At 43.2% G+C, this 23,540-nt stretch overlaps 1 protein-coding gene across 1 annotated transcript in view; it reads left to right on the top strand.

The window, feature by feature from the left end:
- FGD5 (FYVE, RhoGEF and PH domain containing 5) overlaps positions 1–23,540 on the top strand; it is a 175,500-nt gene that overhangs the window by 100,276 nt on the left and 51,684 nt on the right. Inside the window, exons 4-5 of the mRNA XM_072598387.1 lie at positions 8,777–8,835; positions 8,950–8,980. Of these exons, the coding sequence (XP_072454488.1) occupies positions 8,777–8,835; positions 8,950–8,980 (90 nt within the window). The remainder of the gene's footprint in view (positions 1–8,776; positions 8,836–8,949; positions 8,981–23,540) is intronic.

Below are 23,540 nucleotides of genomic sequence, written 5' to 3' on the forward strand. Positions count from 1 at the left end.
AAGAGGTAGACTGGGTATGGCAAGTTCAGAGGATGATAAAGGAGTCTGGCTGGAGCAGACGGTTAGACAATGGTGTGAGATAAGTTGGTGCCAAATTGGAGAGGTCCTTGAATGCTGGCCAAAGGAGTTTAGACTCCCTGTCCATTGTTCCTTTCACTGTACCATGCTAGAGGTCATGAAGAGGGCTAAATTTAGAGTCAGAAGATCTGAATTTGAAGCTCACTTCTGGTACTTAGCACCTGTTTGACTCTGGGCAAAACATAAGTTCCCTGGACCTCAGTTTCCTCACCTGTAAGTTAAGGGCCTTAGACTAGATGACCTCTAAGGCTTTTTCCAATTCTTAAATCTATAATTCTGTGATCCCTGAGCTGAGGGAGACACCCAGCAAGTCAGGGTGCTAGAGCTCAGGACCTTGGACATGGACAGTAAGCAGGTAATAGGCCTAGGGCAGAGGCGCCCTTGAAACAGACTCATACAACTAAGAGATTCTGGCCTGGTCTTATCTCTTCTCTGGGTAGGATTGGTTTCCAGGTTCCATTAATCATTCTGCCTTACTAGAATCTTTAACCTCCAAATATCCAAAGAGAAGCTGAAAATGAAGGTTAATTTCAAGAAACAAGAGAACATTCTTATCCTTTTAAAAAGCCATAGATTTCACTAGAAATCCTGGTTTTTGGTTTGTCCCCCTAGACATGGTGAGACCCAAGGTATAGCCCACCTTGGATCTGGATCTGTGGCAGCCCTGATCTACTGAAGAGAGGAGCCCTAAAAGAATTAGCCTCTCTATGATTCCTTTTGTTGACCAAGAAAAGGGAAACATTAGCATCAAGGTCCCTGGAAATTGACCTGGAATGGTACAGGCCCCTTTGTGCTTCCAGAGGAAGCAAGGACTGCTCTTTACCCACAAAGACAATGAGACACTTATGAACACAGCGTCAGGTTATAGTAGAAAGAGCACTGGCCTTGGGATCAAAAGGCGTGAATCTAAGCCCTGGTTCCAACATATTATATGCATGACCCTGGGCAGGTCACCTCTCCTTGCTGAGGTGACCTTTGATTTTTTTTTTTAACCTGTAAAATGGGGGCGTTGGGCTGGGGTCTAAGGGTCATCCCAATTCTAGCTAGAGGTTGTACCCCTCAGTGGACCTCAGGCAGTGAGTAAGATCACATGTTCCTGATATAGAATTGGAAGGGACCTTGCTGTTCATCTGGTCCAATCCCTTCTTTTTACAGATGAGGGAACTGAGGCCCAGACAGATTAAATAATTTAATCCCTAAATGACCCCAGGTCACACAAGTAGTAAGCTACAGAGGTGGGATTTGAACGCAGATCCCATGATTCCAAGACATCATACTCTACTGTATTCATTGGGGATGTAAAAACAAAATGGAAAACATTCTCTGCCCTCAGGGAGCTGGCACTCAGCTAATGAGTTAAAACATATAAACAGACAAGTTGTTTGTACATGATTGTTTGGCAGGGAGAGTGGAGGACTGATTCCTAGGAGGGCCAGGAAAGGTTTCCTGTAGGAGGTGGGGTGTGAGCTGAGCCTCTTTAAAGGAAGCCAAGTGTGCTAAGAGTCAGAGGTGAGGTCAAAGTGCATTCCAGGCATGGTGAGGGGAAGGGAAGATTGGGAAAGAAGGCTTGGAGCTGGGAGAGAGATCAGTGGGTTTGGGAAACCAGATTGGCAATCCTTGGACCAGTTTGGGTAAAATGTGTAACACATGAAAGGGAGTAATGTGCAATATGCCTTGAAAGGTAGGCTGGAACTAGACTGTGAAAGACTGAATAGAGGCAATAGGAAGACTCTTGAGCAGGGGAGGTGATAGGGTGATATGTGTGGTTCAGGAAGGTGATTTTTGGGTGACTTTGTGGAGACATAGTTTGGAGAGGAGAGAGACTAAATCCTGAGAGTAATTAGGAAGCTTTTCCAATAGTCTTTGGGAGAGGTGATAAGAACCTGAAAGCAGAAGGGTGGCTATGGGAGAAGGGAGCAGACGCTAGAGATGTCAAAGTAGAATCAAGCAGATTCAACAATTGATTGAATGGAGGTGGGAAGGAGGGCGAGTTGAAGATTGCATCAAGGTTGGAAAGCTGAGTAACTGAGATTTTATATATGCATATACATATATATATTATATATATAAAGTCTTTTATGATCCCTTAAGGTGCTATGCAAATGCTATCACCATCATTCTCATCATCATGGTTATTATCATTAATATTAATGGTGGTGGTGGTGGTTTTCTGGACAGAAATAGACATATTAAAAGGAAGGGCATATTTACAAGACATACTTATGAGTTCTTTTTTGACTGTGTAGAGTTTGAGATACTTAACATCCAAGCAAAGAAGTCCAAAAGGAAGATTGTGATAAGAGAGAAAGGGGGGGGACTAGACATGTTTACCTCTGTTAACTTGTTACTGGTCTGAAAACCAAATCACTTCCCTCTACCCATGCACCCCCACCCCTGGCCTTGGGATAAGTAAATCATAGTCAGAACAAAACCATAAACTTACGTATTTCCTAGGACTCAAGGACAGGAATAAAGCTGAAATATCAAAGTAAAACTTGGAGTAAGCCCAAGTGACCTTGGGCAAATCCTTTTCTCCCTCTGGACCTCAGTTTCCTCCTCTGTAAAATGTTAGGTTTGATCTCATGACTAGGTGACCCTCCAGGTTCCATCCTGCTCCAGGTCCTACCATGTGATGAATAGTTTAGCTGATAATCACAAGAGGAAGCCTTGGATGGAGCATGGGATGGGGGTGGGGGGAATGTGAGGATCCCCACCTCCTCCCTTCCAGGAGGTGACTTCTGCTGCTATCATAGGGAGACGACGGGTACTAGGATGAAAAATTAGGTCTCTCTTCTCTGACTTCCATCACTGAAATACTAAATAGTCACTGAGCCTGTCCTGAATACCAAGAAGGGAAGGATGTGTTCTGGTAGCCTTAGTGCCAGGAGAGGTGGGCAAGGTGGGCATCAGGACTCCTCCATCTGGCTGCTGACATGGCTTTTCATGTGGTCTTGGAGCAAAACAAATTGTCCCATTGATCATGTCTAATAGTACTCCATTATAATCATATGCCACAGTTTCTCTTGTCATTTTCCAATTGACAGGTGTTCCCATAGTTTCCAGGTCTTTGCTACTATAAAAAAGCTATGAATATCTTTGTACACATGGATTCTTTTCCATTTGGAGACCAGGCTTATAAGCCTGGAGATGGTGTTGCTGAGTCAAAGGGAATGCAGACTTTAGTAACTTTGGGTGCACAATTCCAAATTGCTTTTTAGAATGCCAGCCTTTGCTTAAAGACCTGAAGTGAGAAGGAATTATGGGTATGCAGGTAAATGTTTAATAACCATTGTCTTGGAGAGGGGGAAGTATGCTAGGCACATTTTCAGTTTTCACTTACATTAATATTTTCTCCATCACTTTCTTAAGTCTAAACATTCATCAAAACAATAAATCAAGTTTGGTTTGTCAGGTTTTCTGATTCCTGAGGTATAAATACACTGAACATTTAATAATCCGTTTTCTACCAGTAAGAGGTGACTCCACAGCACCCCTGGAGACACACCCAATAGACCCAGACATTTCATTCCACTTTTGGAATCAAAAGGTCTGTATTTGATCCTAGTTCAGTTACTACCTTTGTGACTGTGGGTCAATCACTTATCCTCTTTGACAGAATTTTTCTCATCTATAAAATAAGGGGTACTAGGTGGTTCAGTGAACAGAGTGCCAGCCCTAGAGTCAGGAAGACTTATCTTCCTGAGTTCCAATCCAATTTCAGACACCTACTAGCTGTGTGACCCTGGGAAAGTCACTAAGTCTTACTTGCCTCAGTTTCCTCATCTATAAAATGAGCTGGAGAGGGAAATAGCAAACCACTCCAGTATCTTTGCCAAGATAATCCTCAAAATGGCATCACAAAGAGTCAGATGCAACTGAAAAACAGCAGAGTCCCTTTTAATTCTAAATGCTCCAACCCCATGCCAGTGATCTCTAGGAGGACTCTCCGATGCAGCCAGGGTACTTCTTCGTGAAGATGACCCGTTGGGGAAACCAGCCTCGGGAAGATGGGTGAAGTCACATGGGCACTGCCATCAAGTACTTCAAGGCTGCTCTATGAAAGAGGGTTTCTCCTGGTCCTGTCTGCCCCAGAGGGAAGACCTGGGAGGAATGTCAGGAACTTGCAGAGAGATGGATTTCAGTCCCGTGTCAGGAAAAGACAACAGTTAGAACTATAGAAAACCACAGGACTTTTATCAGTACTATCTGGGTCTCATTTTGTTACCTCTCAAAGGGAAAATAACAGCCCCTTCCCTCTCTTCCTTGCAGGCTTGTCTTAAGACCCAAATGAAGTCATTCTTTTTATCAACATGGTACTTTGTGCTCTGAGCATCATTTTTAATATCCATTTTGTTATGGCATCTTCAGATTAGAACCTATTAACTAGCTGAGGCAGGAATCATTACCCTCATTTGTAGATGAGGAAGTTGAGACTCAGATACAGGTAGAGTGGCAGTATCAGTTTTAGAAGGATGAATTATATACAGAAAAGGGCAAACAGAATGTTAGAAAGCCATCATCATCATCATCATCATCATCATCATCATCATCATCACCAAAATAGCTGTTATCTATATAACGCATTAAAGTTTGCAAAGCACTTCACAATTATCATCTCATCTGATCCTCATAACAACCCTGGGAGGTAGGTGCTATTATTATTATCATCCCTATTTTACAGATGAGGAAACTGAGGCAGATAGTGGTTAAATGACTTGCCCAGGGTCACACCACTAGTAAATGCTGGTCTTTTTCACTCCAGGCCTGGTACTCTATCCACTGAGCCTCCTAGATTGACTAAAGCAGTCAGAAATGTTGAATGTTGGGGGGGAGGAAATGTTGGGTCAGCGGTTGGGGGGAGAGGAAGTGATAGCTGTTTTCAAGTATTTGAAGGGCTATTGTTTAGACAAGGGATTTGATTTATTTTTATTTGACCAGAGAGTCCAGAATTAGAGCAGTGGAGGGAAGTCACATAGAGGCAGATTTCTACTAAATATAAGGAAAAACTCCCTAGCACTCAGACATGTACAGAGGGGAAATGGGCTGCCTCAGGAGTTGGTGGGTCAATAGAGGTCTCCAAATGCAGATTAGAGGACCACGCTCGAGGGATGTCTTAGAGTGAGTTTCTGTTCCAGTATAGGTAGGACTAAATGATCGATCACTGAGATACTTTAATTCTGTAATCCTGTGACTGACCCAAGGTCACACATCACATGACCCTAGCAGAACTAAGAATACAAAAGCCAACTCTCTTGATTTCTGTCCAGTCCCTTTCTCCCTCCACCATGGATTTTCAGGGTCCTTCACCATCTGCCTGAAAAAGACCGAAGCTCTTGCAGCAGGTTCCCAGCTGTCCCATCTGATAACTGGAGGGGTCAGAGGAGCCGTGGCCTTGGCCCTGACCCAGACCAGCCACTTCTCTAGGGCTGGCCTAGCACACATGGCCCATGCCGGACCCTGGGAAGGAAATGTGGGAATGCACTAGGCGCCTGAGGACAAAGAGGAGATAATAAGATCAGGCACACACAAAGGGGGTGGCTGCCGACCTGGTTTAAATACCCGGCTTGGCCTTTGTTTGAGAACCTGATAGCAAGAGACCCCCCTCCAGACCACCCCACGCCCTCCTGGGGGAGGAGGCCCCTCCGTTCCCAGAAGTCTGTCTCTGGACACTGTCGTCAGTCTTGGAGTTCATTTCCTGGTTAAACAAACAGCAATTAAATAACTCAGGGAGGGCAACGCCTAGAGACACCGTCTCGGGGCTAGCCCTACATGGCTCACGTGACCTCCCACTCGGGTCTTTTACTGTGGGTCTAGGGAAAGACACATTAATCATTGATGAAGTCACAAAAGCAAGATTCTCTGTATACAGAAGTGAGGGAGGGACTGGGGCGTGCCTGGGAGGACCACCCAGAGCCTGCCTCTTTGGCACTAGCAGGCTTGGCAACAGATGGGCCCCTTCCCCTGGGGACGTGCAAAGTGACCTGTGCCAGGGTGGGAAAATAAAGCTCAGGGTCATAGCCATTCCTGAGGGGCAGGTGGGAAAAAGATGGGGTGGCTGAGCCTCTTGCAATTCTCTACCAATTTCTCTGACTTCACATAGGTGTGCTCACACTTTGAGAAAATCTAGTATATGAACCTGCCGGTTGGAGAGAAGGATCCTAGAATGTCAGAGATGGAAGATGCCTTAGAGCAGGGGTGGCCTCGAGGCCACAGGTTCCCCACCCCTATAGTGATCAGAAGTATCAAGGGTCTCTCTTGCCTAATAGGGGCTAGAGGTGGAGTTTTTGTCCCCAGGTTGCAGAACCAGAAGCAGTGTGTGAAATCTGCAGGGGTAGATTTAGGTTTTATTTAAGGAAAAACCTCCTAACAATTAAAAATGGATAGGAACACCATGAAAATTAAAGCTTCGTTGGAGTTCTTCAGACAAAGATTAGATGTCCATTATTGGAAAAATCATTATTTTTCCAGTACTAGTTGGATTAGATGGCTCCTGAGGTCCTTTCTGCCTCTTAGATCCATGGGTCAGATTGTCACCTGTGATTTCAGTTTACAGAACACATTATAAAGTTCCTTCAAGCATCTGCATCACCACCACCACTACCACCACCACTATCCTGGTGCATTTAACATAGGACTCAATTTACAAAGATTTTATTTGTATACCGATTTGAGGGGAGCCTATCTGTGGCACAAAGCAAGGTCCAACCATAAAGTATACACAGTTTAAAGTTCTAGAAAGACTTCCAGTCAGTTTTGGAAACACAGTAGCTAGACAGGGAGCAGATAACTGCTGAATCATCTTAAATTTCAGCAGGGATAGAGGCAAGAAAGTGGCATCCCCCTGCCCCACCTGCCAGCCCTCATTAATACCTGCTGTTTCCGCTTGTCCTCAGAAACCAGAGAAGGCAGTTTCTTCCCTTCCATTGGGCTGTTTAGGATGCTAAGATTTGGAGGCAGAAGAGACTTTAGAGAGCCTTAAGTCCAACATCCTCATTTTACACACAAGGAAACTGAGTCCCAGAGAGAATAAAGGAGTTGTCCCCAAGCAGCAGAACTAAAGCAGCTGATGCTATGATATTGCTACTCACAGCTGCCTTCATGGAAACAGGGAGAAAAGATTCAGCACACAGAAGATGTCATGGAAACCAGAACCTACTCATGACAGAGAGTGAAGGCTTTTGGGCATCTAGATGGCACCATGGGTTCAGCAATGGGCTTCAAATCCAGCCTCAGACATCTATTAACTATGTAACCCTGGGCAAATCACTTAATCTCTGTTTGCCTCTATTTCCTCATTTGTAAAATGAGGATGATAATAGCTCCTATCTCCCAGGGTTGTTGCAAGGATCAGATGAGATAATAATTATAAAGCGCTCAGCACAGTGCCGGGCATAAGCATTATATAAAGGTCAGTTATTGTTATTATTATTTTACCAGTCTGCTTTTCTGGAGTAATGAAAAGAGTCCTGGATTTGGAGTCAGGGGCTCTAGGTTCTGGTCTCACTAAGTATGGGACCTTAGGCAGATTCTTTAACCCTTCTTGGACTGGGTTTCATCATCTATAAAAGGACTAGAGACAAAGAGTCATGACCCCATGGACCATAGCTGTCCACAGGGTTTTCTTGGCAAAGACATGGAGCAGTTTGCCATTTCCTTCTCCAGTGCATCCTTTTGTCAGACAATCAGAGCTTAAGTGACTTGTCCAGCATCACACAGCTAGGAAATGCCTGTCTTCCTAGTACTCTATCCACTAAGCCACCAGCTGCCTCAACCTTCCATTTACACTATACAATTTTTCATTACTGGTCTTGCCCATGAGGAGATCTTTGAAAGCAAGGACCATGTTGTGCTGGATAAATGTTTGTTGACTGACTGTAAGGTTCCTTCTAGAGCTAAATCTCTGATTCTGCTGTAGTCTACCTTAGTCAGACCAGCTCTCCTGTGTTGTATCCAATGAGGACACCATTTTTAAATAATGGTCATTGAGAAGCCAGAATACAACCCAAGGATGGTGAGGAGGTGGGAGATTTCTTTCAAGTAAAAGTTGATGGAATGAACTAGATGTGGTTAGCCAAGGTCACCAGGCTTGGTTTTCTGGAGGTACATGAAGTCTCTCCTTAGGTATGAAAGGCCATAGGGCAATCTATCCTGACTCGTTCTACTTGGTCCCAGAAAATATAAGTAGGAACAATTAGGAAGTAGGATGAGGAAGGAGGAAAAAGCTGCCTTTAGCTCAAAGTAAGAAAAATTCCTAACTTGTAGAGTACGTGGAATGGATTGCCTAGGAAAGTAGTGGATTCCTCCTCACTGGAGGATTTCAAGTGAAGGTTGGAAACCATTTGTCAAAGATGTTGTCAAAAGAATCATCGATCAGAAGCCATTTGCAGCTGATGGACATTGAGGTCCCCAGATCTGAGATTCTGTGAATTCCTAATGGTAACCTCCCTTTCCAACTTAGAAGAACATGCTGGCCACAGTGATCATTGGTATTCATCCTCTAGAAAGAGTATTCTGAATGTGGGCTGATAATCCTTTGGGAGGAGAGAGAGACCAAGGAGTCTTCTTCTTCTGAAAACATGTCACTCTGCCTTGGTTCTGTCCTGTAGACAGGTAGGCTCAGTGCTGGCATCCCCCTGCCCCACCTGCCAGCCCTAATTAACACCCGCTGTTTCCGATTGTCCTGTTTTTTCTCCAACAGAAGGAAGGACAATCCCGAGCTTATGTCATCGCTCAGGAGCTGCTGTCTTCGGAGAAAGCGTGAGTGTCCCAGCGGCCCTCTGGCCTTGAACTTGTAAATAAAACATCACCTCAGCCTCAGTCCAACCCTGGCTAACTGGATAGGAATTAATGCAACTCTCTCTCCTTCCACAGATACGGGCAGGTGCTGCAACACTTAGTGCTGGTGAGTAAATCACTTTAATTACCCAAATCTAATTGCCCTTTTACTAGACTGCATTATAAGAAGTAGAAAAGAGGTAAGAAGATGGAGATGAGTTTTATTAATACAGGAGTGATGGTGGCCAAATGTTCACTGAGGCATTTCAGGAAATTCTGTCTCCTACTAAACTTAGGCTCCGTTAGAGAGAAAAGTAACTTGGAATTCTTCATAGGAGGAGAAAACTTTCCTGGTTTTGAGCCTTGTCAGCAGAACTGTTGTGAGGATCAAGTGAGACAGTATTTGAAAAGTACTTTGCAAATCTGCACTACAGAAGTTTTATTATTTATTATTATTATCATTATTCAGAGTTGGAGAAAATACTTGTATACCAGTAGGCTATTTCTACATATAAGCTAGGTCATATACAATGACCTTGGCACTGACCATTCCCCATTCTTGGAATAAATGCCCCTCTACCTCATATAATCCTTTTCTTTCTTTAAGATTCAAGTGAAGTACCACCTCCTATGTAAAACCTTTCTTGATCCTGTGAATGCAACTAATTTTTATTTATTTGGGTATTTATTCTCTATGTACTTATACACATAGTATGTGTTATATATGTGTTTTTAATCTGTAGATATATATATCCATGTATCTATAAATATAGATATCTGTAGATATAAACACACATCTATATATATATTACACACACACACACACACACACACACACATATATATATATATATATATACATTGGAAGAGAGAAAGGAATAGGGAAAGGGAGAGACAGTGGGGAAGAGAAAAGGAGAGGGAGGAGAGAGATACGTCTTCCTTGATAGAGGCTAACCTCTCTGAAGGCAGAGGCTGTTTCCTTTTTGTCTGTGTATCTCCAGTGCCCATCAAATGCCTGGCACACAATAAGCACTTAGTAAAACGCTTATTGATTAATTGATTGATTGATTTATCACATTAGATGGACCATAGGAATCACAGGATTTAGAGTTGAGAGTAATCTTATCCAGTCCCTAGCAGATTTTACTGATGAACAGGTTTTTAACCTCTATTCTCTAGTCCATGAACATGGTTTTTCTTAAACATTTTGAGAACAATTTCGATATACTTGGCTTCCTTCTAACTCTGTATGTTTTCTTTATGCATTTAAAAACCTTATTCTGAGGAGTCCATACACTTCAACATACTACCAAGGAGGTCCAGGATGCAGAAGAGGTTAAGAGTCCCTACCATTTCTCAGAGTTACACATTTAGAAATCATAGAACCCAGACCCAAACCAAGATTTTTTGACTCTCAGTTCAGTTACCATCACATAGTTGGGAATGTGAACTTGGGAAAATGTCAGTGGCCAAATATGGTGTTGGAAGGAAACCCACTCCCCAGAGTGTCCCAATAAATTCGAAGGGACCTCACAGGAAACTCAGTTAAAAAACTGGCTTCAGAAACAAAGCAGAGCTGGTCCAGGGTGCCATATCTAAACAAATGTGTTAATGCGATGGGAAGGAGGTTGGAGCAGGAGTTCTCAGAAGAGCATCTTCCAGGGGTCATAGTCATAAGATGACAAGTTCATATTTCTGTTTCTGGCTTGAGTTAATAATTTACCAAGAATCAAGCAGTCCTTAGCAAATATCTAGTTCCCCTGCATTTAACAGATAAAGAAGCTGAGATGTTGAAATCTGTACCAGAGAATTCAAATAGTAATAAATGACAACAATTAGCATTTGTAAAGTACTCTAAGGTTGGCACAGGGCTTTACATATGTTGTGTCATATAGAACAATAACCCTGAGAGGTCATTGCTATTATTATACCCCTTTTACAGATGAGGAAACTGAGGCTGAGAAGTTAAGTGATTCACTTAAAGTCACACATAGTAATTGGAAGAGCCAGGACTCAAACCCAGGTTTTCTGACTCGAAATGTCCTTCTGTGACACTTCACCTTATCTCAGGCTAAACATAGGTCTTAATGGTCATCTCTCTGTTTGTGCTGGCATGTTGGTTTTTGAAACCAAAGAGAAAGCTGTCTGGGAGAGTTTTGGCTGCACCCTAGTGGTACGTGAATTGACCAGTCAGAAAGAATATATTTAGTGAATTTGTCTAGAGCAGTTTCAAAGGAGACTCCCAGGCTGGGCCATTCAGGGATCTGTTGAAGCAACTGGAGGAGGGATGACTTGGCAGACATACAGTAGATGAGTTCAAGTCTTTGAAGGGCAATGGTGTGGAAGAGGTTTGGGGTTGTTTCTGTTTGTCCCTAGGCAGGAGGGGACAGAAAAAATGGACAGAAGTTATAAAGAGGTGGACTTAGGCTTACTATCAGGAAATGCTTCCTAACAATCCAAAAGTATCATGGGCTGCCTTGGAAGAGAGTGGGCTCTCCCTTCTTAGAAATCTTCAAGCACAGACTAGATGATCCCTCGTTGTGATTGCAGAAGGCCACCTGTGTGCCCAGTTCCTGTGCCCCATGTCCTGGGAGAGAGACATCTGGGCAGGTATTTGAGACTCCAGAATCCTGTTGTGGTCTGAGCTCCTCTATTCATCCAGGCCTGCTCTTGGTACCAAGAGTGACACAAAGAAAGATAGAATCCATGCCTTCGAGAGAGGGATTCACTTTCTGAACAAAAAGATAAGCTCCGTAAGCTGGCACGGAGCTTCCAGGGAAAATTAAGGTGGTATGGTACTAACTGCAGATTTCCAAAAAAGAAGGCTCGCCTATGGCCTGGGGTGTCTGGAGAAGGCTTCACAGAGCAGGGGCCCATGAACTTGATTGATTGATTTATTTGCTATTTTGATCATTGTATTTAATGCAACTAGTCTTCTTTGTAATCCTATGCATTTTATTTTATGCATTTAAAGAAGGCTTCACCAGTCTGACTGCCACAGGGGTCCAGCACACCACACCATGCCACACCACGCCCACACCCACCCCCACCCCCGCCCCACACCTCTATATAGAATAATTACAGAATTTCTGAGTCAGAAGCAACCTCAGTCTTGTTCTAGTCAAAACCACACCTGAAAAGAATCCCCATTATAATATATCTAACAAGCAGTCATTCTGCTTAAAGGGGAACCCAGAGCAGACCATTCCACTTTTGCCTCACTCAAATTGTTAGAAAGTTTTTCCTGACATCGAGTCTCAGTTTGCCTTTTCATAATTTCCACCTATATGCTCCTAGCTCATCCCATTGAGGTCAAGTGTAATCCTACTCTGACAATCCTTCAGATACTTGAAGACAGCTAGCTCTCATGTTTCCTTTTCCTCCACATCTCCTCTAAGCTCAGTATTCCCTGTTCCTTCAGTCCCATGCCATGGGCACAAGGCATGGGCTTCATCTCCTTAATTGCCCAGCTTCTCACAATATGGCTTCCAGAACTGCTCCTGGTATTTGTTCAGAGATGTGCTCTGGCCAGGGTAGAGCAGGGGGAGATTATCCCCTTATTGTTACGGGAAGCTCTGACTCTGTAAAGGAAGCCCATGATCACATGACCTTTTGGGGGCTGCCATTTCACTCTGTTGATTCATCTTGAGCTTTGAGTCCTTTGAAGACATCATCCGTATCTTACATTTCTATATCATATGCCCCATAGCACCTAGCATAGAACTAGGCATACAGACACATCTGCTAATAGAACTGCTATCCTCCAAATCACTGAAGCTCATGAACTTGGAGTCACAGAATCATAGATTTAGAGCTGGAAAGAACTTTGGAAACCAGTGAGTCCAACCCTTCATTGCATAGAGGAGAAAACTGAGGCTGAGTCAAATGACTTACTCAGGATCACACAGATGGTAATTGTCTGATGGGGGTCTTCCTAACTCCATGTCTAGCACTCTGCACTTGTTATCTTTGACTCTTATCTGATGTTCATCCCCTCTGAACTGTCTCTCCCATCTGGCTCCTCCTCTCTCTTCCCACTACAATTCTTCATATCTTCTTGCCTTTGTGGTTGTTTAGTCTTGTCTGACTCTTTGTGACCCCATTTGGGGTTTTCTTGGCAAAGATCCTGGAGTGGTTTGCCATTTCCTTCTCCAGCTCATTTTTAATGGATGACGATACTGAGGCAAACAGAGATTAAGTGACTTGTCCAGGGTCACATAGCTAGTAAATGTCTAAGACTGGATATGCACTCAGGTCTGGCTCTCTCTTCACTGTACCACCCTGCTGCCCTCTTCTTGCCTAGACTGTTCTAATAGCCTCCTAACTGGTCTTACTGCCTCCAATTAACCTTCTCTCTCAACCATCCTTCACATCTCATTTGCCAGCTCCATGAATACAAAGACTGTCTTTTGCCTCTTTTTTTATCTCCAGTGCTTAGCACAAGGCCTGGTACATAGTAGGTGCTTAATAAATGTTTATGGACTGACTGATATTGCTAAGTAATCTTTCTAATATACTACAATGATCATGTCACTCCTCTCATCAACTATTTTCCAAGTCTCCTCATTTTCTCCCAAAGTTGAAACTCCTGACCTTAACATTCCAGACCCTCCACAATCAGGATATAGCCTATAGTCTCGTGTAATTCCCCTCCACATGTTCTTTGTTCCTGCCAAATTGGGCTATCACCTTCCCTTACTCACATCTCGCCGTCTTCCATAGGTAAGCCATGACTCCTATCCCTCTTACTTAGAACAGATTCCCCTTCCCTCTCCCTCTCTTTCTTCAAGGTCTAATTCCACATCTCTCTCCTTGAAGCCTTCCCTAATATCCCTCTCCATCCCTTAAGTGAAAAAGATCTCTCCTTCACAAATTCTTCATAGCATTTCCCCTGGCTCTCCTTTGTCCCTGTTCCATTCTACCTTGTACTGTAATTAGCTGGATACTTGTAGTATCTCTACCCCATTCCCTTTTAGATTGTCACCTCTTTGAAGGTAGGGATGGTGCCATTTTTCATGTTTTCACTCCTAGTTCCCTGAGGGACACCATAGTGCAGAAGGAGGCTCAAAGTCAGGAAGACTGGGTTTAAATCTTCCCTCAGATACCTCCTGATTCTGTGTCCCAGGACAGGACGTTTAATCCCTCAGTGCCCCATGAAATACTCTAAGATTCTAAATTTTAGAACAGTCACTAGTCTCCACTGGTGTGGGCCTCCTCACCAGAAATTCTCAATAAAAGCATATATCTAGACACCTCTCCTCCCCCTCCAAAAAATGCCTTGTACACAGTAGGTCTTTAAATATTTACTGAACTGAAAAATAGTTGTTCAATAAATTCTCATTGAACTGAATCAAGTTAGTTTGGACTGTATTAAATTGAATTGTATTGTGACTACAGTCAACCTTGGAATAATTCTCAAATCTGAGAAGTATCCATAAGAACAATCATCAGAAATGAGACTATGGGTCCACTCAAGAAGGGCATTACTCAGTGAGAAGGGAACATGGCAGATGATGGCCAGCCAAAGGTCCTAAGTATGCTCTTTAGAAAGAGTCTAGCATGGAGACAGTGTTGGACATGGAAGCCAGCAAGGTTGAGCAGCTTCCAGCCCACCCCACCCCCCAGAAGATCTGTTTAAGAAGACTGCGAAATGTCATTCTCTTTCCTTCTCCCCCAACCTACCTATCTCCCTTTGCTTCTGAACTGGCAACTGCATCCAGGGGCCAGGTTTTTTGTTCTACAAGCTTGCTAAAAGGATTTTAACTCAGAAACATCCATTTTTGTTTGCATTGCTTCCTTCCACTTGGAAAGACTCTGAAACCACTGGTAATACATAACAAAAATAAATTAAAAAGAGAGAATCTATAAAATCCACTACTCATAAGCTAATATGGGAAATTTTTTATCAAGCTGTATTTGTCTACTTTGGTGCTTAAGGGGAAAAGGGGCAGGGATCTCCTGAAGTGACCTCCCCTGCTCATAGTCTCCTTTGAAAAGGAGACATTTCAGCAACAGGGGAAACACCTGGATTTCAGCTTAGACAACTGACATTAGAGGACATCCTCTCTCTCTCTCTCTCTCTCTCTCTCTCTCTCTCTCTCTTTCCTCTATCCCTGTCTCTCTGTCTGTCCATCTCACAAAGAAGAAATTATTCTAATTTTGATGGCATTAAAAAACCTATATTTTAGCTGCCTATGAAGATCAGCCCCAGGAGGGACATCCAATGTGTAGGCACTATGTGCCAAAAATGGAATTCCCTGGGGAGCTACATGACCAGGCATGAACTGGAGAGGGGCTTGTACATATGTGACTGAATCAGAACAGTTGTGAATTGTCCTGCTAAATGATTAACTAAAGATCCAGTAACTACTAAGCACCCCCTGTGTGTGAAGGCTGACGCTAGGCACAAAAGCAGATAAAATATATTTCAAAAGATCATTGATTTAGAACTGGAGGGAAACTTACAAATCATTTAAGAAACATCTTCGCAAGCCCCTCATTGCTCCCCCCACCACTCAAACTACTCCAATTTTACAGAAAAAGAGACAGAGATGAAGTGATTTGTCCAGTGTTTTATAAGCAATAAGTATAATATGTGTGTGTACATATATCTAATGTACATATATGTGTACATATATCTAATGTGTGTACATATATCTAATCTCATTTGATTTTTACAAGAAATCTGTAGATTAGATGCTATTTTTATTTTCATTGGGTACTTGGCCCAAGGAGTGAAGTCTTGAAGCCAGTGTGGGCTTCTGAGTTGATTCCATCATGCAGAATGATGAATTTCTGGAGTTGAGAAAACTGAGGAAAGCAGCTGTGTGAGAAATGATGATTTGAGAAATGGGAGTAGAGAAAGGCTAGGTGACTTGCCCAGGGTAACCTAGTAAGTATCTGAGGCAGGATTCAAGCTGTCTTCTTGATTCTAAATCAAGTACTTTGTCCACTGTCAACTCAGCTAAGTGGAAGCGCTGGACATTTCAGGTGAGTCAGGGAAAGACTTTTGAGCAAAAATTCAGAGGCTCCTTGAGAAAAAGGATCTTTTGTTCTTGCCACTGTATCCCCAGCACCCAGTACAGTGCCTGGCACACAGTAGGCACACAGTAATACTTGTTGAACTGACTTGAATGTGCTTAGAGGTCAAGAAGAGCTTGGCTCTAAGCTGACTTGTGGGAGGTCAGTCTGGAAGGGTAGCTGGGGCCATGTTGTGGAGGATCCTGGGTAAGGAGATCCCTCTTTCTCCTGTGGTCAGTGACCCAAAGGTCTCCTCTCTCTAGTCACTCCCTGGATTAGGATAGTCACTCGATGATGAGGGATTAGGAACTCCCTGCTAACTGCCTTCCTCTGACTCCTTCATGTGAGCAATCTCCTCGACACTCCCCAGAATCTATTACTCTGGAAGTCATACACTTGGAAGCTCTGACACATGACTTGGCTTTACCCAGTTGGCCAGAGGGGCTATTCAAGCTTCCCCTGCAAAGCCCCTTACTATTCTCAACTTGTCCAATCCTCTCATGACTTAGAAATATGAAATATAAATATGCTTTGATGATATATCTGTGATTGAATGGGAAGTTCCTGAAATTCCTGCGGGTGGGGTATGGTGGTCTTTCTAAAAGGTAGATATAAGAAAACCTTAAAGACCAGTTTAGAGGACTTCTACTTAGTCTAAGCCCCTTGTTTATAGAGGACAGAATGGAGTCCCAGAGAACAGAAGTGACTCACCCAAAGTCACATAGGTCATAAGAAGCAGAGCTTAATTTTGAAGCCAGGTCCTCTAGCCTTCAAATCCAGCACTCATTCTCACAGAGGCATCACTCTGCCAAGAGCAGCCAAACCCAGGAACAGGTGGAGGAAAAGTCACAAGTCTTGATGTGGCCTGGGTTTGAGGAGTAACAATAGGCATTCTTGGCTCAGAAACCTCTCTCCTGCCCGCTGTCTAACGTCTCCCACCTTTAATCATGCCTTTCGGCGAAAGCACTAAAGCAATTATGCTACTTAGGACAGGTAGCCCATGAAGCATTAGCCCCAAAGATCACCTTCTGGAGAGGTAGTCCATCACCTGGCAGTCCTGGGAGGATGGGAAATAGAATGGAGAGAAAGAGTAGGTCATACCTAGGGAGGAGACAAGTTGGCCTAGTAGACAGAGTGGTGGGCTATTGTCAGAAAGATCTGAATTCAAATTTTTTCTCAGATGCCTTCGACCTCTGTGACCATCCACAAGTTTTTAAAAAAATATCTTTGTTTGCTTGTTTTTATATCTTTCAAGGCTTTAGTTTCCTCATTTATAAAATAAAATGAGGGGGCTGCAATATATCATAAGATCATAGACCCAGAGATATAAGGAACCTCAAAGGTCCCCTAGTCCAGCCCTCCTCCCTCATTTTCCAGATGAGGAAACTGAAGTTGAGTCAGGGTCATACATGATCAATCTCTAAGCTCCCTTCCCACTATAAATCTTGGAGCCAGAGTCAGGAAGACCTTAGTGCAAATTCTGCCTCAGGGACTTCCTAAGTCATTTAGCCTCTCTCAGTCTCAGTTTCCTCATCTGTAAAATGGAAATATATCAGCACCTTTCTCACAGTGTTGTTGTGAGGATCAAATGAGATGACGTCATGCTCTCTGCAAACCTTAAATAAATGCTAAGTTATTACTATCATTAAGTCAATATTCCTCTGATCCTATGAGGGCAGGGCTGGTTAAGGTGACCAAAGCAGTCATGGGAAGCTCAGAGTGGAAATTTAGAAAGGTAGATGGAAAGTGCTGGAGAAAAGCTTCTAGTTTCACTATTTTACCCAAATAATGATGGCTTTTCATGCCTCCTGGGCTTTGTTCTTAAAGCATTTTACAAGAAAGGTTTATAGTGGCATGGGAAGGGGAGGGGAAGGGCGAGGAGGAGGAAGAGGAGGAGGAGGAGGAGGGAGAGGGTTGCAGAAGAGAAGCAAAGCCAGGTTTCAGAAACTGCAGGGAGAGAGGGAGGCCTTGAATCCAAGCTTTTGTTTATCACGGCGCAGGAGTTTGATTTGGCTGTGGAAGTGGCGCTAATGCGATTGAAGAGGATGTGAGAGTTGGAAGGCCTTTGTTATTAGTGCATTCTAAGATGCTGATAGATTTACACATTTATTTATCTCAATTGGTGTGTAATCTTCATCCACGGGCACATTCCTCCTCCAGCCAGTCAGCTGGGACGCTGAGAAACAGATTCCAACCCCCCTCCCAACTCTGCCCAAGATAAAATCAGTCCATCAACAAGTAATTACAGGAGGGCCTCTTGTGTGCCCAGGCCCAGTCTGGGTGCACCCTGCTAGGGGGAGGGGAGAAGAGAGGAAGGGAGGGATTCTAGAGAGAGTACACACAGCCCTCAGTCAGAGAAGCACAGGAGAATAATGATATCTCCCCATAATCATTCATATTTCTATAATGCTTTTAGCGTTACAAAGAGCTTTCCTCCCAAGGACCTCAGGAGGGAGTGTGTGTATTTATTATCTGTATTTTATAGAAAAGAGATGTGAGGATCAAAGGCATTAAATGACTTACACTCCGCTAGCAAGTGTCAGATGCAGGATTCGAACCCCGTGGAGCTGGTAAATATTTAACAACACAGCCAGTGTTTCCAAAAAAAAAAAAATTAAACTTTTCAGTTTAGTCTGAATTATTAACATTTTCTTCATTGCTTTCTTAAGTCTAGACAATCAATAAAACAATATGCCATTCCCTAATGTGTAGTTTTCGAGGAGTAAATTCTCACGCTGAACATTGAACAATTAGCTCACTTGAGCCTATGTGAGCTGGCTCAAACCCATCCATGTTACTTAGAGTAGAGCACTGACAAAAGGGATATGGAAAGACGATTGGTCCCTTGGTACATAGGCTCATTTGCAGAGAGGGAAGCCTTAAGATAAGGAAACCACAGGATCACAGACCTGCAGTTGTAAAGTTCCTTAGGAGCCATCTAGTCCAACCCTTTCATTTTGCAGATGAGGAAATTGAGGTTAAATGAATGGATGAATGAGCATCCTAAAAAAAGCATTTACTATGTGCCAAGTGCTCACATAAATGAGTTCAGCTACAAGGTATATAGAAAGGCTCAAGAGTCTGGAGGGCCTAGTAGCAGGGCCAATGGCAAAGCCTTGAAGGCTCTAGGAACCAGTAAGAAAGAGAGCAGATAGTAAGGCCTAGTGGTCTTCTGTTTTTCTTGAAGGTTTGTGGTGCCTCTCAGTTCATTAAAACAATGTGAGCAAATATATCCTTCTTCCTACTCTACTACTTCAATAGTGTGTGGGGCATCCATAGTCATGCAGGTAATAAGTTAGAGGAGCTAGGATTTGAACTCAGGTTCTCTGACTTCAAAGCCAACATTTTTTTCCCCAACACCAGATGGCCTCTAGATCAAGGGACATCTGCTAATTCTCAGCATTAGGATCACTGCCAAACAGATGCCTCGCCTTTTCCAAGACAGAACTCTAGCATCCAGGCCCAGCAGCTTGGATTGGGTATCATTCATCTGTGTTCACATGACTCAGCTTTGGCATACACTAAAAAAGCCACAGAGCCTGGTCCACAAAGTCCATCAGCCCAGTCAGCATCAGAGTGCTGGGTTTTTGCCAGCCCTGGGCTGCAACTTTTGCTGTGTGACATGAATGTAGCTCTTACACCTTTCTGAATCTGTTCTTCCTTATAAAATGAGGAAAACGTAGGTGACTGTTCATTTGGATATTCTAAAGGGGCTTCTAATTCTAGTATTGTTTAGGCTCAGTGGTCTTCTGTCTTGGAGAAGCTGTGATTCTGTGGTCACTTTTTAGGCTACCTGGATGGAGGAATGAAAAATTATGTCTGCTCCAGCCCTTCCTATATCAGAGGAGAAGCTTTGAGCTGTATCTCCATATTTCTTGGGTTGGTGAACAGTCTTTAAACCACGGACTTGCTACCAGGCCCCTCCTGGATTTGGGAAGATGTTGGGGATAATTAGAGCATCCAAGTGTATTCAACTAAATTCAACAAATAGGTACAGGGTATTGGGAATTGGGTATTGGGCAATTAGATGATGCAGTGGATAGAATACTGGACCTGGAGTCAGGAAAGCTCCTCTTCCTGAGTTCAAATCTGGCCTCACACACTTACTAGTTGTATGACCCTAGTCAAGTCACTTAACCCTGTTGGCCTCGGTTTCTTCATCTGTAAAATGAGCTGGAGAAGAAAATGGCAAAACCATTCCAGTATCTTTGTCAAGAAAACCCCAAATGGGGTCACAAAGATTCAGACACAACTGAAACAATTAAACAACAGCAACAGATTGGGAATGGAGGTGGAAGGAAGAATAAGGTAAAAGTAGACTGTTGTTATTTCAGCAAAACCAGATTTGACTAAATGGCAGAGAGAATGTTTGGTTTTGGCACCTTCCCCCTCCTTTTATAGCTCCCTCTTCCTCCCCACCCCAATTCCAAAGCAGGTGATTATCTCATGCTCAATTCCCATGGAGCCTTGTTCTTTCTATCATAATTCCTCTATGAAAATGTCAGCTGATAAATTAAAGGCTTAAGTTGTGACTTCTCTCATGTGTATTTGCATTTTCCTAGGGGATTGGGGATCAGGAGGTTGTAGGTGGGAGTATATTAGACCCAAAGGAATGAATCTTCAATGGTGAAATTTAAGGCAGTCTAATATGGTAATAATAGGAAATATGCTTTTATTTAGTGCCTATTGTGTGCTGGGCACTATGTTAAGTACTTTACAAATATTATTCCATTTGATCATTACAAAAACTTTAGAGGTAGGTGCTATCATTATCCTCATTTTATAGTTGAGGAAACAGGCAGATAGAAATTAAGAGACTTATCCAGAGTCATTCAGCTAGTAAAGTGTCTGATGTAGGATTTGAACCCAGGTCTTCCTGACTTGAAATTCCAGCATTCTATTCACTGTGCCTTAAAAGGTATGTTTAGGGGATTGGGAGTAGATGGATCTATCTGAAGTTCTAGTGAGAAATGAGGAAGGACAGTTAGGTCAGGCAGGGCCTGATTGTGGAGGGCTTTGGGTGCCAAATTAAGGAGTCTGAACTTGATTCTCCAATCCCTGTCACCTCCCCTCTAAACCTCCCCCTTCTCCAGTTTACCTTGTATTTCCAGAGCATTGAAAAAGCTCTCTTTATGGTTGATGTTTTGGTTTTTTTCTCTCCAAGTTCTTCTCTGTGACCAGGCTGGAGCATCAGGGGAAGACCCCTTTCTCCAGCCAAGTCCCCAAGGGAGTGGAGTTTTCCCTGAGTGAGGCCACCTCAAGTTCATCCTAACGGATTCCGTCTGGCCTTTTCTTAGGGTGACATTAATGGACTGATTAATGACTAAGATGATGACATTTCTGTCCACCCACTCTTTTCCAAGAGAAAAGAACGGAAACATTGTGCTAGCTGTAGAACCGTATCAATGAAGAGTCTGAAGAAAGGGCAGGAGGGCCTGGTGGAGAAGAAGCACCAGGACAGGAAATATCTGAGCCTGGACTAGGGTGTGAGAGGCAACGTGGAGGTTATCCTGGGTCATCTGGGATTGGGGAAGTAGGGGAGGAATGAGAGGACCCTGGATTCAGTGCTGGAAGGGACATCAGGTCCCACACCCTCATTTTACAAATGAAAACTGAGGATCCGAGAAGACAAGGCACTTGTTTATGGTCGAAGGAATTGGAGACAGGGTTTAATCCAGGGTTCTTTCCATTTCATTATTCAGCCTTCTCTTGAGAAGGCTGATGAGGACAGTGCTGACCAAGTAGGGCTATCAGGGACAGCTTTGACGTGGCATTTGAGTTAGGTATTTAGAAGATGATTAAAATCAATTCTTCAATAAGAAATCAAGCAATCAGTAAGCATTTCATTAGCCCTTACGTACCAAACATAGTGCTAGGTGATAGAAGTATGAAGAATGGATACTAGGATACTAAGCACACGTTAACCTGTGAGAATCACATATACTACACTTGGTATGTCCAAGGCCTGTGACCTTGCAGGTGATTCTCCCCTATGAAATGGATTGTGAGCTCCCTGGGAGCAGACTGTCTTTACCTTCTTTTTATATCCTCAGGACTTAGCACCATGCCTGGCAAATAGCAGGCACTTAATAAATGTTTTTTTATTGACCAAGTGAATTTGTCCAAAAAGATTTGATTATCTAGATTTCCCTTGAGTACCTGGTTCTTGAACCTTTCTTCCGAAATGGGAGAAACTTGAGAAACAAACACAGTAAAAACAACAAAATAACAAGACTGGCCAGACCTCTTTTCACTGGTATTGCCCCTGTCAGAGGCCTCCAGCCAGGTCCTGTGCAGGTGGTCTGCCATTAACAGCAGCCTGCCCACTGAGCTCACATGGAAAGATACTGAATTGAGAGTCAGAGGACCTAGGTTCAAATCCCAGTGCCAACTCTGGCCAAATCACTTAACTTGCCCAGGCCTAGAGTAGGTGACTTCTGAGGTCCATCCTTCTATAGTCTAAGGTCTCTTCCAACTCAGAAATTTTATGTATTAAGGTCCCTTCCAGATTTAACAGTTATCTTCCAGCTCTATGACAACCCCTTAATTCAGGACCTAGGATAATAGATTCTACTTATGCTAAAAATAAAATAAAGCTATACACTATATAAAAATCCATTAACTTGATGGATTTCTTGTAGAAACAAACATTTAATGGAAGGAATCTGGAATCCATCAATCAGTGGGTATTTAACTGAGCATTTGCAATTATTCATTCACTCAACAACCACTGAATGCTATTGTGGGTTAGGAGCTTTAGGAAATAAAAAGATATCTTCCACAGGTTTCTGTACAGGGAATTCATATGAGGGAGGGATAAGGTGACCTGTAATGATAACCTACTGTGTCCTAGGTGTTGTGTGAGTGTGGAAGTAATACAAGACAAGGCATCTACCCTTAAAGTTGGGTGGGAAGACCACACGACCTGAAACAGACAGCAAAGGCATTTAAAGCATGTGGCTGTGAGGGCCCAGCCTGAGCTCTGACCCAGACAATAAGTCAGGGAGCCTGACTGGATCCAGAGTTGCCAGCTGAAAGGAGGAAGAGATGAAGCTGCAGAGAGAACAGAGACCTGACAAGGAAGGGCACTGAATGCCATGCTGAGCAGTTCGGATTTGACTGGACAGGCATCAAACAATCTAATCTGACTCCTGGTCTGGTCCGATCCCTCAGGAGAAGGTGACTCAAGGGTCTGGACTGTCCACTCTGGGGCGTCCCCTCCAGGTAAAGTCTAGACTAAAATTCCAGAGCCAGCAAGAACCCTTCATCCATTGGGTATGATAGATGGACTTCTCAGGGCTCTTGACTTCTAGCTGCAGTGTGACTTGTGAAAACCATTGTGATAATGATTACTATTATGCTTCAGTTTTTTCTAAATTAATCAAGATGATAACAGTTCTCCAGACCATTGGGATTAAGTCAATTCAGTAGAAATTAATTATAAGCAAGAAATAAGCTTACAGAGTAATTCATAATGAAGTTCCCCAGAGTGTAGAAAAAATAATGGTCTGTTTCTCTTCCTTCCTCAGATCATAGATTTAGAGGTGAAAGCCCTGGAAGATTTAGAGGTCACTTACTCCAACCTCCTCATTCTTACAGATGAGAAACTGAAGTCCAGAAAGGGAGATGAGGGACTTGCTCAAGGTCATACAAATAAATAGCAATCA

The sequence above is a fragment of the Notamacropus eugenii genome, chromosome 3 (assembly GCF_028372415.1).
Source record: "Notamacropus eugenii isolate mMacEug1 chromosome 3, mMacEug1.pri_v2, whole genome shotgun sequence".
NCBI classification, from domain to species: Eukaryota; Metazoa; Chordata; class Mammalia; order Diprotodontia; family Macropodidae; genus Notamacropus; species Notamacropus eugenii.